General features: G+C 48.5%; 1 protein-coding gene across 3 annotated transcripts in view; it reads right to left on the bottom strand.

Annotated features, from left to right (window-relative positions):
• Nucleotides 1–803: 803 nt before the first annotated feature.
• Arhgap26 (Rho GTPase activating protein 26) overlaps nt 804–14,756 on the bottom strand; it is a 400,407-nt gene continuing 386,454 nt past the window's right edge. For all 3 annotated transcript variants that reach the window (XM_037197112.1, XM_037197113.1, XM_037197114.1), the window contains one exon: nt 804–6,383. In XM_037197112.1, the coding sequence (XP_037053007.1) occupies nt 6,295–6,383 (89 nt within the window). In that variant the 3' untranslated portion in view covers nt 804–6,294. The remainder of the gene's footprint in view (nt 6,384–14,756) is intronic.

Raw genomic sequence — 14,756 nt, 5'->3', positions numbered from 1 at the left:
ACACCCAGGGAGGACGACAGATGTGGGACATTTGTGCTGTTCCCAGAGCTCAACCAAGGCTAAGCTTGGCAGAAGAGGACGGCGTGGAGTGCTCCCATGTGATCCATACATTCAAATAGCTTCCTCCTGAAATCCTGGCTCCAAAGGAACATCCCCCCCCTCTCTCCTCCTCAATGTAGGGCAAGTATCTGGTGAGAAGCTTTGCCCTAGGCCCCCAGATCCCCTTCCTTCAGAGGCATCCATGAGTCTTTGGAACTTGAACTCAGACTAGACGTTCACTGTAAACCCGGATCCCAAGCCACAACTCAGGACATCACTGGGAGGCCCGAGAAACAAGAACACTCAGTAGCACCGGCAGCCTGCTTGTGTTCTGCGTCAAGTTCTAGAAAAGGTTAACTACTCAGAGGATTGAAGTTTGGAAGGCTCAAACTTATAATGTGTTCCAAGAGATACAATTATTAGTTTTATATGGGATATGACAACATGAGGCTTAACTGTGTGAGAGGCCTGAGTAGCCGACTCAAGGATAGCAGCATTTGACCTCTTGGCCAGTGGAACACAGAGCCACTCCCAGCTCATAAAAAGCCAACCCTGTAGTTGACATTCAGAACTGCTAAGGGCCTAGACTTGTGACCTTTGATCAGTGCGTATTAGAAGAAATTAAGATATGTTGTGTCAAAACTAACCAGAAATTCAAGAAATGAACACATTATCAAATGGAAAAATCATTTAATTCAAAAGTCATACTTCCACTCACTTTATAGAGATTACCACAGACACAAACCAAACATAAAAAAGCCAAGTTTCAGAGGTGCTTAACAGGAATTGTATTTTCTTTATAGATACGCACAATGGCACAGAAACACATTTTTTTTTTTTAAAAAAAAAGCCTGACCATGGCAAAATGTTGTTTTTTAACAACAGGATAATGTTCTATCCTAGCTGCAGGTTACTTTTTAATTACAGAATTTGAGTCTATGCACCAGTCAATATTCAATACTGAAATTTACAACAGTGTGTTACTTATAATTTTTCAAAATATTAAAGTGCCATTTATAAGTACTTTATTGATATTATATCACACAGCACTGTACAGTATACTCAAAGGTAGCCTAAAAGATGAATTAAACATGCAAATAGTTTATTTCCCCAAATATGGACTAAATGTCTTTTAGAGTGCTTTTGAACACTAGCCTAGCATTAGCTATTGGGAATTTATGGTTTGAGTTTTTAACATGACTTTTAATAAGTCACCAAGGTACACAGCTGCAGATAACTACGTGATAAATATGAACATGGGGTTTAGATGGCACTTCATTTATATCTTTGATCTTTTGCATGGAAATCATCAGCCTCTCATTCCTCTGAGACCCTCCTTCCAAATCTCCAAGGCTGTAAAAGCTTTGGAAGTGCCAGCTCATGCATGTCTACACGTGAGGCTGTATCTTAACACATGTAGTTATATGCTACACATGACACATACACAAGAACACATGCACACACAGCTTTTGGAATCACCAGATGTCTGTTTTCACAGCCACAACACTGGTCCTGGCATCTTGACCCCCCCAGGAACGCTGTTTGTCTTGTTGATGTTAAGCCTATGGGAACTGTGGGTGTGGGATGACACACAATGTCCCAGCCTGGCTGAAGCTACTCCAGGTTACTCAGAATTACCCATACTCTGGTCCCCACCAACTACACTAATTTTGACACAATAGTTCTTGACTCATCTTCCATGGTTTAGGACTATGCTCAGTTGCTCTATAAAACATTCTGCCATGAAGGGTATTTTCATTTTGTAATATCCTACAGACTTGTGAAAAATTATGAGTTGTGAAGTTTTTCCAGTGGTAGTCCAGTTCCACCCCTCACCCCCTCATAAGACATACTTACTGCTCACTCATAAGAGCAGTATCATAGCACTCTTTAAAGACCCGGGGCTCCTCAATGTTGTTCACTTTCCCTTTCCAGTCCTGGAGCATTTGTATCTATGCTTTTCTTCCCATGAACACAGGGCTGTCTCTGAGTGACACCTGGAATCTCTGTCTGCTTTGGGAAACTCTTTAAGTTAGACAAGTACCGTGGGCGGCAAAAGGAAGAAAGCTAATTATTACTTGTTGGAGTCTCGTCTCAGGTGTGTTGGAGGAATGTGCAAGGCTCACTGCTCTCTTCTTGGCATTTTGATGCTATGCTCACAGACAACCACAAGATCAACATGGCTGCAGAAATATTTGAGTACAAAAGACATTTTTCAAACACCACTGTGGGGTGTGAGGGGCACCTGGCTGATTAAAGGGCCATGGGGCAGGGCTGTCAGCATAAGTGATCACTGTCAAGTTTGCCAGAAGTGGCAGATAATTCCCTTCACAGACACCCAGGAGATTCCTTTGAATGTTAGGTATCTAAGCAGATGCATGGTTCCCTCATCTACTAGAGGTGGTGAGTGACAGAGCAAATGTGGGGTGCCGGGGTGGTCACTGGTGCACCTGGGAGCTCCATGGCTATGAAGCTAGAAGAGCAGCCTTGTCTCTGGAAGCAGATGACAGAGGATGAAAGGTGTCAACAGCCAGCCATGAACAGACGATCTCACCATCTTTACTCTGTTTCCCCATGCCTTGATAATGGATGCTTCGGAAACCTCTAAGGCTGAGAAACAGCTTTTGGTATAATTGGTACTACCATTTTCAGGAAGAAAATGCAGCTGACAAAGATTTCTCTCTGAGATCCAGGTATGGCACACTCATGTCTGGAGTTGTGGGCAAGTGCCTGCAATTCCCAAGAAACCAGCATGGTTCAGTCCTACCAACCAGTGCCAGTCTGCAAGTATTTATGCTGTTTTTCTTTTGCTTCCCTGTAAAAAAGCACCCACAAGCCTTCACATATAGGTTTTAGAAATACTAAAAACTGACTCCAAGACTTATAGACTACTGAGGGGGGGTCCACTAAATGGAGTTTACTCTTATACATTGATCTTGACTTTCATCCATTTGAGCAAGTCCTGATTTTCCTTGCTTGGGGACAGGGGTCTGAAACCTATTACCTTCTTGAGGCATGGCACTGTTCAGTTATGGAACTTTGTATCTCGAGGTGGAGTGAAGCCAATCATAATGCCCCCAAATTCAGGTCCCAACCGCCTAATCCCAGGGCCTTATAAGAGGAGCTCAATGCTCCAGGGAAACCTTTGTGAGTCTAGTCAATGGACTCCCATTCTGATAACTCACTCCCCACATTCTACCCCAGTTTTCCTTATTCATGGGAGCTGAGGGGGTGTTCAGCGAGCAGAAAGGGTACATTTCATTTGTAATCTTCCAGTTCACTTGGCTCATATTCATCTCCCCAGTTCTTTAGCTGATGAGGAGGAGGGAGGCCTAGCTGGACAGAGGGAACCAGAGTGACCATCTGTCATAGGCCACACATGGCCTCAGGGAAACTGGAAGGAGGTCAGCCTCAGAGAGCAGCTTCAAACCAAGGCCAGCTCAGGAGAGATGGATATGTATCCAAGCAGTCATGCTGAGCCCTGACTACAAGAACACTTCACTCATGATGGGGCAGGTGACAATTTAAATCATCAGACATATTAAAAGTATCATGCTGGGCTCTTTCAATGCTACTTGAGCGTGCATGTCCTTCAGGCCCTATTTCCAACCTTGTTCTCAAGCTCACAGGGAATAGGTTTGGAACCTGCCTGCGTCTGTTTCCTTTCCTCCTGTTTTCAATCCCTCTCCCCACCCCCGACCCCAGCTGGCTTAGGACTTCAGCAGTCCTCTTGCCTCTGCCTCACAAGTGCTAAGACTACAAGGCATGAGCCATCACACCCAGCATCAATGTCAATGGCAGTTCTGAGTCCTCTGTTCGCCTTGCTCTGCTTCAGCCTGGTTCCCTGACTGCAGGGCAGAGTCTTCCTCCTGGCTGAGTTCCTGGGGGACAACAGTACAATCCTGTAGCTGGTAAAGTCAATACTGAGTCACAACAGTGAACGCCTGTTAACATTGCAGGCGCTCTAAAAACCGTGATGGTGCAGTCTCCATCCCTCGTGGCAGACTCTTTTCCTCTGGAGCTGCAGGGAATCTGGAGGTGAGAGGGAAGTGCAGACCCAGCCACAGGAGGAGTAATGCGCACCGACACTAAGAAGCACAGCGCTGGCTTTCCTGTTCTGTTCTTAGCACTGAGAGACACATTTCCATACCAGCTAGGCTATAGTTATAAAAAACCTTAGGGCGTGTGGAAGAAAAGGAGTAATTGTCTCATCTCCTTTTGTCTGGACATCCTGGGGTACCAAGAAATACACCTGAGAAGAACAAACAAAAACAAACAAACACGTCACCCCTTGCCCCACCGATTTAAATCCTGAGTGTCACTTTACTGTTAGATGGGAGTTCTTTGAAAATTCATTACCTGAAAACACTTTCTGAACTCTGAAGCCTGAAATCACACGTAGATAAAGAAAACTGAATACAATGGACTTTTCAGGCTTCCGACAGGAATCACAGGGAAACATTCTTTCACTGGGCCAGAGAGGGGACATGACCGTGACTCATCTACCCTGCCTCTCTTGCACCCTTTAAATACACTTGTTCAGCAATCAAAATACTAACTGTATGGAGCTACTAGCTTAAAGAATATCAAATATAAAACTTTACCATATAATATTTCAAATCATTCTATTTACAAGTTTATCTTAAAAAAAAAAAAGCAAAAGATACAGTAATTCAACACAATTCAAGTTTTTCTTTTCTTCATTATAGAACCCTAAGGGAGTCCCCAGAGCCAAAGACACTCCAGAGCAACACTGCCATCCAAGGGGCTCCTGGAGAGTGGGGCAGCTTGTCTGTCCAGAGTCCCTCTAATAAGGGCATTCATCTGTGAAGATACCATGATTCTGTTCTTTGGAGGTCATGTGACGTTGAAATGTCCATGTGGTCTCCCATGCACAACAGTTAAAACCCAGAGCCTTTTAAGTGGGAATTCCCTCTCCTAGAAGGCACCCAACCTCGCCCCCAGGCCTCAACATCTGGTGTCTTCCAGATTCTTAATGGTCTCTATTAGTCTCATGCCTGGACAACCTAGTTAATGATTCCCTCTTTTCCGGGTGGCAGTGAATACAAATGTCCTTTTAAAATTCAGGCTATAGGTTTGGCCCAAGAATCATCTCTAAACTCCACAGGACCTCAGTAGCAAAAGCATTCTAGGGAACTGTTTGGGGGTTATTGGCAAGGGCAAAGGCAGGCAGCAGAGAGGGGGTGGGGGGAGAACTGAGGGGGACCTGTTAGATGCTAGCCTAGAGAGAGGCAGCATCTTGCCCTCTGAAGCAAATACTCGTTACACGAAGAACAGAAGTATTGACTGTGTATGGGATTTAATCTCAACAGGTTCTTAAAGTTTGCTCCAAACCTATGCTGATGATGTTGACATTACCAGAAAAGGAACCGTCCCCAGTTGCTCTCCTGTCTGCCCCAGAGAGACCACCCTAATGGTCTAATCCTCTGCTTCAGATTGTTGGAAGACCATTAAAAAAAAAAAAAAACCGCCAGAGCTGGTAGAGGGGGTTGTCATACAAAGAGAAGTATTATTTTTGGCTTAGTTTTAAAGTAGGTTGGGTTGCTATGGTTACTAGGTGATGGCAGTGATGGAAGCCTTCAGTGGCAGAGAACGTGAGGGGCATGTGCTTCTTTGCATGAGAGGACTGGACTGAAATCTGCTGAGTGTAGGCCAACAGCTGCTCAGGAGATGGTGAGAGATTGGACCTTCCGTAAACAGCGCGGCAACCCCTTCATCCTGTGTGCTTGCGACAGGCCCGGCTGCCTGCAGCACTGTGTCTCTGGGAGGAGGAAGAAGAGAGAGAGAGTGTTGGCTGGAAACAGCAGTCGAGGCAGCCTGCATCTTGGACCTGCCTTGTCCAACTCAGCGATGTTGCCCTTTCTGTAAGACTATTCTCATCCTGTCTCCTCCTTCCAGAAGCCTAGGGGTTTGGATGATGGTTGAAACGAAATCAGGGCTCGCTGTTTAGGGTACTCATGAGAAAACAGCTTTGCAAGCCTTCCTCTAGGTTATCCAAATCAAACGGCCTCCTCTGCTCATTGACTTTCGATTCTTGCAGCATCACTGTGGTGTCGTCAGCGGAGATGATCGTGGAGAGACGTGACACAAGTTCCCAGATGCATTCGTGTTGGCAGGAAGCAAGAGTCAGGCTCCCTGCTTTCTCAGTGGCAATGAAAAGTGGCCCACAACACCAGAATCAGCAGTTGTCATGGAGACCACGTAAAGCTCAGCAGCTCTGCCGGGGGCTCCAGGTTAGAGGAACTCCACGTAGTTCTCTGGGATGAGGCCAGTCTTTCCATTCAGAGTCCCCTCCAACCAGCCCGGCTCCTGAGATGGATGAACTGTACAGGAAGGGGAGAGAGAGTGAGGAGGAGATGAGGTCATGGGCAGAGCAAGAGGTGGGTGTGCTATGCATTGGAGGATGTGGGAAGTTAGTTTGGGGAATGAGTACAATTGCTTCTTATGTAATCCCAGGACTGGCTGGAAACAGAGGTCCTTCACCTTCTGTGGAATGAAACCCTTCTGATAAGGTTGTTCTGAACTCTTGCCACAACCAAAAGGGAAACCTTCGGACATTCACATTTTTACATGCAGTTTCAGGGGCTTAATGAATTTTCTGAAGTTCCTGTTTTAAACTACGTGCAACAGCTTTACATTCTTTTAGGTTAGAGGTCAACAGTTGGGATGCTCCACCCCCCCACCCCCCACCCCCCCCTTGCACACAAACACGAGTATTTGTATCAACCCATCCTACTCACTATCGGCTATGTACCAAATGGCACGCCCCTGAAGGTTTGCTAAGAACTAGTCTTTACTCGTTATCTGCTTTGTGTGTTTGTTTATTGTTGTTTTTATCTTTGTGAAAGAGGGTCTTAATCGGTAGTCTAGACTTGAACTCACAGCCATCTTCCTGCTTCAGCCTTAGGAGTCCTGCGAGCAGCAGAATGAGCCACCCAGCCCAGCTTGACCTATCTGCTTTGTACCTTTAAATCCTCACCACTGCGTCTCCTTTCCCTGCAGATCCTTCCTTCACGCTGCAGACTCGGAATGCTTCCCTTCTGCTCCACCCACGCCCTTCCTTACTTTTCTTTTCTACACTCTAGAACTTTTCCTTTGCCTATAAACAAGCCAGAAAGCTGTCTGTCTGCTTCCTTTACTGCAACTTTGGATTTTTTTTTTCAACATCCACAGAATATATAGACCCTGTTCTGTTCTGTCACGATCCCTCTCTCCGGAAACCACCAATAACGAAGATATGGAGAAATCCGGCTGAGCCTGTGAAGTGCAGCCTAGTGGGAGGGAAGAGGGGATTGTGAGCCTCCGTGACGAGTGTGTATGGGGAAGTGGGGGTCTTCCTACTTGGGAACCAGCTGTACAAGCACAAGTCACTCTGGGGTGGGACAGGGTACTCACTCTAAGCGAATTAGGAAACCCCAATTATCCAAGACTGTTTGGAGAGAATGGATTTCCCCCTGTGCCTTTCCCGGGCTAATTAAGTGACTTCCTGAGCTTGTTTTAGAAACGCACTTCCGACCCACCACTACTGTATAATTCTAGTTTCGGTTTGTAGGGAAAGAAGAACAGAAACTGACGGAGGCCAGCGGGGAGGAAACAAAATCACAGGCTCGGAGACTTCTAGAAGGACTAATGTGTGTGTGTGTGTGTGTGTGTGTGTAGAGGCATTCCTTAGATGAGGACATGGTCAGACACCTATTAGCTGGCCTCCAAAACTCTGCATAACCTCCTACCACGAGGCCTGAAGAATGAAGCCTAAGCAGATTATCATTAGATTGCTCAGAGCCACAGCAACCACACAGGGAGGAGTCTGCAGCACTTAGGGGTGGCCTGGCCTCTCCAGCTACTACGGGTCTTTCTAGGCAGCCTGTAAGGAACACCAAAGAGGCTTGTCCTCTGCCTGGCTACCAGCTGAGGCTGTCAAGACCATTTCCAGTTCTACACCTCTACAATGGTGGCAGAATCGTTTCTGTGGTTTCTGGTGCTCAAGGAGACACTGCAAGTGCATCATTAACTCCCAGGGCCGGTTTGTAAGTGAGGACCTCCCTCCAGTAAGACACGGCCAAGGGGCTAGGAGATGGCAGCAAATTGGAGAAAGCCCTTGGTGCATAAGCGTGAGGACTGAGTTCAGCTTGTCAGAAACCACGTGAAAGGCCAGCCGTGGGAGTGTGCACCACTATCCCAGCATGGGGAGGTGGAGACAGGAGGACCCCAGGGCCCTTCCACCAGCCGGTCTGGGCAAGGGCTTAGTATCTGCACCCACCAAAGCTTCAGGAAACCTTAGATGTTCAGAACCAAAATTAGACCAATTAAACAAGTTAAAAAGAAAAAAAAAACCATCTGACTAAAAGAAAGACAACCAAAAGAGCTCTGCCACTCTACAGCAGAGCTGCTTGGTGGATGGATGGGTCTGCTTCCTTCCCACAGTTGTTCAAACGGCACAAGTACCGAGGAGCCTGGCTACAAACCTGGGTGGAATTTGCAGACTACGGGAAGGACCAGAGGGGACCAGGAAGACCTAGAGATGTGTCATGGATTTCAGGGGATGAAGCAGCCCTTAAGAGTCCTTGAGCCAGGGTTCCTTAGAGCCTCCTGCTAGACAATGCACCAGCCCTACTGTATGCTTACAGAACCTACAGATCCCTGGGCCCTAGGCACCTGCATTTTAACAGGCCTGTAGAAATTAAAAGCTACGACTTTTCTGTGTCAAAATACCTTTGTAATGAAGGCGATAGTTAAGAATGATAGTTAAGAACTGAGTTGTGGTTGGCTGGTGGAGGAGGGAGCCCAGACGCCTCACTCCATCCTGCTGCAATCCCTTCTCTGGCCTCACATGGCTCAGCGGTAACTCCTTCATAAACAGAATTGTGGACTTGCTTCTGCCTGCTCCTCCCACCTCCTGATTTGGGGAAAATTCATACATATCCCACATAGCGTTTATGGTCCTATTAATACACTGCTAAAATGCTTTCCTACCTGACTTTTCAATACATTTCGGTTTGTTATCAACTATCCGGTTCAACAACCTTCAGCGATTCCCCTCTGCATCATCCATTATGACACAACCCAGCATGTGGAGAGGCTGAGTATCATGGGTGTGTGTGTGTGTGTGTGTGTGTGTGTGTGTGTGTGTGTGTGTGTGTCACGTGCTCAGAATTTCAGACGGATTAATTTGCACAGTCATGAGAGTAAAACCAGAATTTGAACCCAGAGACCAAACCCTCCCCCGCTCCCATCCTGCTTTGGCTCAAGAGGAGAAGGTGCTTCTTGATGGTGTGAACAGGTTGAGCACACACTACGTAGCAGGAACACTACCAGCAGGCACTCCACCTGACTTAGCTTCAGTAGGAACGCAGAGCTGGCTCTGCTGCTCTCCTCATCCACAGACGGAAAACCGAGGGCCCCCAAGGCTAAGCAGCCTGCCAAGGACTGCACAGCTGGTAGACAGTGGAGGCATACGACAGGCCTGGGACATCTGACCACGCGGCCCACCGTCTGAACTCTGCTTGTGCCTGCCTCAGTATGCTGACTGGGGAAGTACTCAGTTAGGGATTGGCAGGCTGCACTCTACCAGTCAATGTGCTCTGTACGCACCGTGCATTGCAAGCACCGTGCATTGCAAGGAGCTGCCTGGGTGGCTATCTAGCCCAGTGGACGTAAACTATAAGCTGCTGCTGACATGGGTCCAACTGCTGTCTTTGCTACAGCCTTAGGTACACCACAGGTCCCCGGCATATTCAGCTCACGCTTTCTTCTCTGCTAATTCACTATGGACAATGGGCAAGTGTGTGACTACGATCTCCAATGGCTGGGTACCCCCAGAGGAAAGAAGCCTCCACTGGACAAAGTTACAGACCTGTGTGATTAGCAGGCATTTACTCATTACACAAATGACTTCTGAGCTCCTATCAGGGGCCAGGCACTGTGCTAGGTTCTTGTAATATGTCTGGGGAGCAGCAATTTATCAATAAACATAGTGACAGGGAAAAAGGGAGAGAGAGAGGAGGGAGGGAGAGGGGAAGGGAAGGGGAGAAGAGATGGGATTTGGGGGGAGGGGAGGAACTCGGAAAGTTACAACTTAAAGGTTCTCACAGTATCAGCCAGGAGTGCTTAGCACAGATAGGAGGCCCTAAGACACAGAAAAGTTAGGTGTGGTCTCAGAACAGTGGTCTGTAAACGCCCTATAACGGGCACAGCATATGACAACTCCCTGTGGTGTCATAGAAAACAAACAAACAAACAAAAGCATGAGTGGCCATGCTCCGAGAAACATTAATTACAAAAAGAGGCAGTTGACCAGCAGTTTACGGTCATGTCCTCCAAAGCTGTGGTGTATAAAGTGAAGGTGAGAGGTCAGGGGGCAGGGCTGGGACGCAGAGGGCCTCAGAGGTACCTCAGAGAGCAATAGGAGGTCATGGAAGTGCTCTAAACGGGGACTATCATGACGGGACTTGGGAGATCACTCTAGCTCGTATGCAGACATGGGTTCAGAGGCAAGAGTGATTGGCAGGGCTTGCCCGGCAGCTGGTGGGAACATGCAGGTGACGAGGCAAAACTGGCTGGATGCTGGTGTGGCAGTGCAACCGTGGGGGAGCTGAGACTAGCCTGAAAAGCTCTCGGGTCACCCCACTCCTGGGCAGCTCGTGGTCTCTCTGGTGAGGATGCCGTCTACCTGCAAGGGACCTGGGACAGCCTGGCTTGGCAACGATGCTTCGTCGCATACCACAATGAAAGAATCTAGCTCATCTCAAATGTGTGCGTTCACAGGCACACATGTGTGCATGGATGTGTGTGCACACATATGCTTGTGTGTGCAGAAGCCAGAGGCCAATATTGGTGTCTTCCTCCGCTGTTCTCCACCTTATTTCCTGAGACAGGGCCTCTCCTTGAACCTGGAACCCATGGATTTAACTACAGTGGATGCTAGCAAGCTGTAGGGACCCTCCTGTCGCCTGCCTGCCCAGCACTGTGATTCCTGGGATATGACCGCACCTGGCTTTTGATGAGGACACTAGAGGTGGGACTCAGGGCCTCATGTCCACATGGCAACCATGTTAACCTACAGATCTGTCTTCCAGATCCTCATCCCAAAACTTGAAAAGAGTATCCCAAGAACCCATTTTTTTTGCAACTGCCACGTGAATTTTCTAGGTATCACAAATCACACTGCTTCTGGGTGACTAATGTTCCTGAGAACACAAATTACTTCTCTTTCCAGTTACTGTCTGAGGTGCTCCTAGCAGGGTGGACAGTTTCCTGGTACACTGGCAAGAGCTAACACTGGAGATATTTCCCAGTACTGCACATCAATCCTCCACTACGTAGAGTCTAGGAGCTGACTAAGCTGCTGCCCCAGAGGCGAAGTTTGGGCCCCTGGAATCCAAGGCTGAGAGATCAATGGTTACAAAACAGCAGACTTTCACCCCCACACACCCTTCCCTTCTCTTCCTTATTCCACACACAAAACACAGCACACACGTGACAACAGCTTACATATTCAAAAACCGTCAGGAGGAAGCTTTAACCTGACAGCTGCTGTAAGCATCCAGGCTACACAGCCTTTTACCTCATCTCTTCAGAGTCAGTACAGGAGGGAACAGTCAGAAAAGGCCACTTCTCCACCTAACATCTTAATTATTTTCTTCTACACTGCCTAATTTCTCTGACAGAATAGAAGAGGATTTTTCCTCTAGGATAGAACCTGGTGAAATATTCCCCGGCAAAACAGCCTAGAAAGTGGGTTAGAACTTCTGCCAGGGGCCAGGGATACAGCTCAAAGGACAAAACACTTGCTGTGCAAGCCTGAGACCAGGGTTTGATCCCCAGAACCTAAGTGAAAAGTCAAGGTGGTAGTGTGCTTCTGACATCCCAGAACTCCTATGGAAAGCTGGGAGCCAGAGGGAGAACTGGCTGGAAGCTGGCCTTGAGTCTGCAGCACACAGGAGAAACGAGAGAGAGCCTGCGTCACAAAAAAAAAGGTGGAAGGAACTGACTGGAGAAACATTCTCCAGGGGCACAGGTGAGCCAGCCCTGCGGGTGTGAGGAAGACATGACTGCTATCACCTCCCTTGTCTGTGGTGGAGCAGTGGAGGCGAGGGAAAGATGTCCACACCCCCCCCCCCCTCCACGACCTCCAGCTATCGAGGAAGCTGATCCTCCCCTTGATCGGCTGTAGCACTTGGGCAGGCAGCCCTGCTCCTCACCTGGGCAGCACAGTAGAGCTGACACATGGGTGAGCTGGCCCTGAGGGTGTGAGAGTGGTATAGCTGGCCACACCCCCCTCATCTGCCATGTGATGGTGAGGGTGAGGGAAAGATGTCCTCCCCACTCTGCCCCTACCGCCTGTGGTGGGTGAGGGAGCCGATCCTCCCCTTACCAGCTGCCTGGCACCTTACCTGGGCAGCACAGGCAGAGCTGACCCTGCTGACAGGGTGTGGGTGAACCAGCCTGAGAATGAGCTTGGGAGATCTGGCCCTGCCCCTCATCTGCCATGTGGTAGTGTGGGTGGGGGAGAGATGCCCTCCCCACCTCCTGCCCCTCACCACCTGTGGCAGGTAGGAGAGCCGGCCCTGAGGTCATAAGAGTGGGAGAGCTGTCCCTGCCCCTCACCAGCTGCAGCACTCAGGAGAGTGGCCCCTGCACCTTGCCTGGGTAACACAGTAGCACTGGCCCTGCTAGCCCGGGTGTGGGAGAACCAACCCTGAGGGTGTAAAAGAGGAGAACTGGCCCCGCCCCTTGCCCATTGCTGCAAGGGGTGAACTAGTCAGGGCGATGCTGGAGAGCTCACCCTGGTGATGAGAACAAGGGACAGCTGGTGGGCCCATCAACCCTGCAACTACCCAGGCCCAGAACCAGGGTTATGAGTTGGCCCACCCCAACATGCACCCCATCTGTGATCTGCTGGAGCAAGTGAAGGGGCCCAGCCTGCAGATCCAAAGCTGCAGGATCTCCATGACACAGGGCAACAACAAGCTATCCAAGAGGAGACCCAGTGAGGGCCAGCATGGATAGTGTAGCAGAAGCCAGACGCCTCGACCCAGACCAGTGACACTTTGCAATGAACACTTGCAAGTAAATATATATGGATAAAACGGTCTACTACATGACTCACTGTGCCACACTACAGCTTCCATGATGAGATTGATTTTTCCTATTTCCTGTTAAATGTTATTTTATTCTGTGGGAGGAGGTTGCATGGGCAGAGGGCAGGTACAAAGGAATGGGAAATGAACCCTAGAGATCACAGGACAGCATGGGAAGGGAACCAGACTTCCTTCTTGCTACGTGCATCTGTCTTTAGAGGAACTGAGAAGGTTACCTACCTGGTGGGAGTAGTCCCAGCACCTGCAGGGCAGAGCACCCCGCTGGGAAAGGAAGGTCCTGGCAAGTCACACTCATGGGCGGGCGGTGTTGGCCTGACTTTTTGTTGTTGTTCACTACTTAAGCTATTTCAAAAATGGGACTTAACATGGAAGAGGGGATGCAGAGTGGTACAACCTCCTTGTAAAAACAGTCTGGCATTTCCTCCAACAGTACATCTAGAGTTACCACGGGACCCAGCATTCCCCGGAGAACTTATCTTTTAAAAACACTCAAACACGGGTGTCAACAGAATATCATTCTTAACAGTGAAAAAGCGACAATAAGCTATCCCGTCATTAACTGGTGGATGTCTAAGTAAACTGTGGTATAGCCATATGATGAAATACTACTTGGCCATAAAAAGGAATAAAGTGCAGACATACGTTACAACATGGATTAACTTTGCAAAACATCATTTAAAAAAAAAAGAAAGAAAGAAAATACAAAGACCACAAACTATGTAGTTCTATTTGTATGAAATATCCAAAGTTTGGGGGTAAAGCATCATGATTACTAAAGGGTATGGTACTCACCTTGTGATTTGGGGGTGTGTGTGGGAAGGGGTGTGATACCCTGGAATTAGATTGCGGTGAGGGTTGTTTCACTCTGAATACACTACTCACCCATGTCAGGAGCACAGCTGCCCCAGCAGTGACCCCCCTTCTGATTTGTCTGTCGGGGAAAGCTGTGCCATGTTATTCCAGCTGGTCTGGGCAGGGCACACTCACCGCGACACGGTTCGGGGCAGTCTTCAGCAGACCCGCCGTGCATGCTGCTCTGCCAGGTGTTCGAGCACCCGCTGCTGACAGGAGAGGTGGCTGCCCTAGCTATTTCCCGCGCTCTGATTTGCAAAGCACCCGGAAGACAGTCCACAGAGCCAAAGCTCCAGCACGGTGCTCTGGACTCGGGGAAGCATGGAGGTGGACCACAGCCTCATCAGCACACATGCAGTTTCAACTTTGTCCTAGCTGCTGCTGACCCAGGAGGTCCGGGCTGGGAATCTCCCTGCCTTATGCGCTGTGTTTCCCACTGTGTCTACTCAAGCCCGACTAATAGGTGGGCAGAATGCAGGGTGTGGGATACACCTGGTGCCAGGCACTCTGTGACGACAGGTTCCAAAGACATAAACAGTGCCTACAGCTAGCTGATAGACAGTTCACCAGGCTGGGCCATGCTAGCCAAAAAGGAAAAGCCATCCTTGTTAATGGACTGCAGTGCCATGGTCTTTTCCTAAGATGGACACAAGCTCTTGACACTAATAGGCACAGCATACTGCATACCTCCTATTCCTCAAGTACTATTTTATACCCACAATTTATATCAGCTTGATGTCATTG

The sequence above is a fragment of the Peromyscus leucopus genome, chromosome 19, assembly GCF_004664715.2.
Source record: "Peromyscus leucopus breed LL Stock chromosome 19, UCI_PerLeu_2.1, whole genome shotgun sequence".
NCBI lineage: Eukaryota > Metazoa > Chordata > Mammalia > Rodentia > Cricetidae > Peromyscus > Peromyscus leucopus.
The sequence above is the reverse complement of the archived record's forward strand: the minus strand, read 5'-3'. Positions and strand labels throughout refer to the sequence as shown.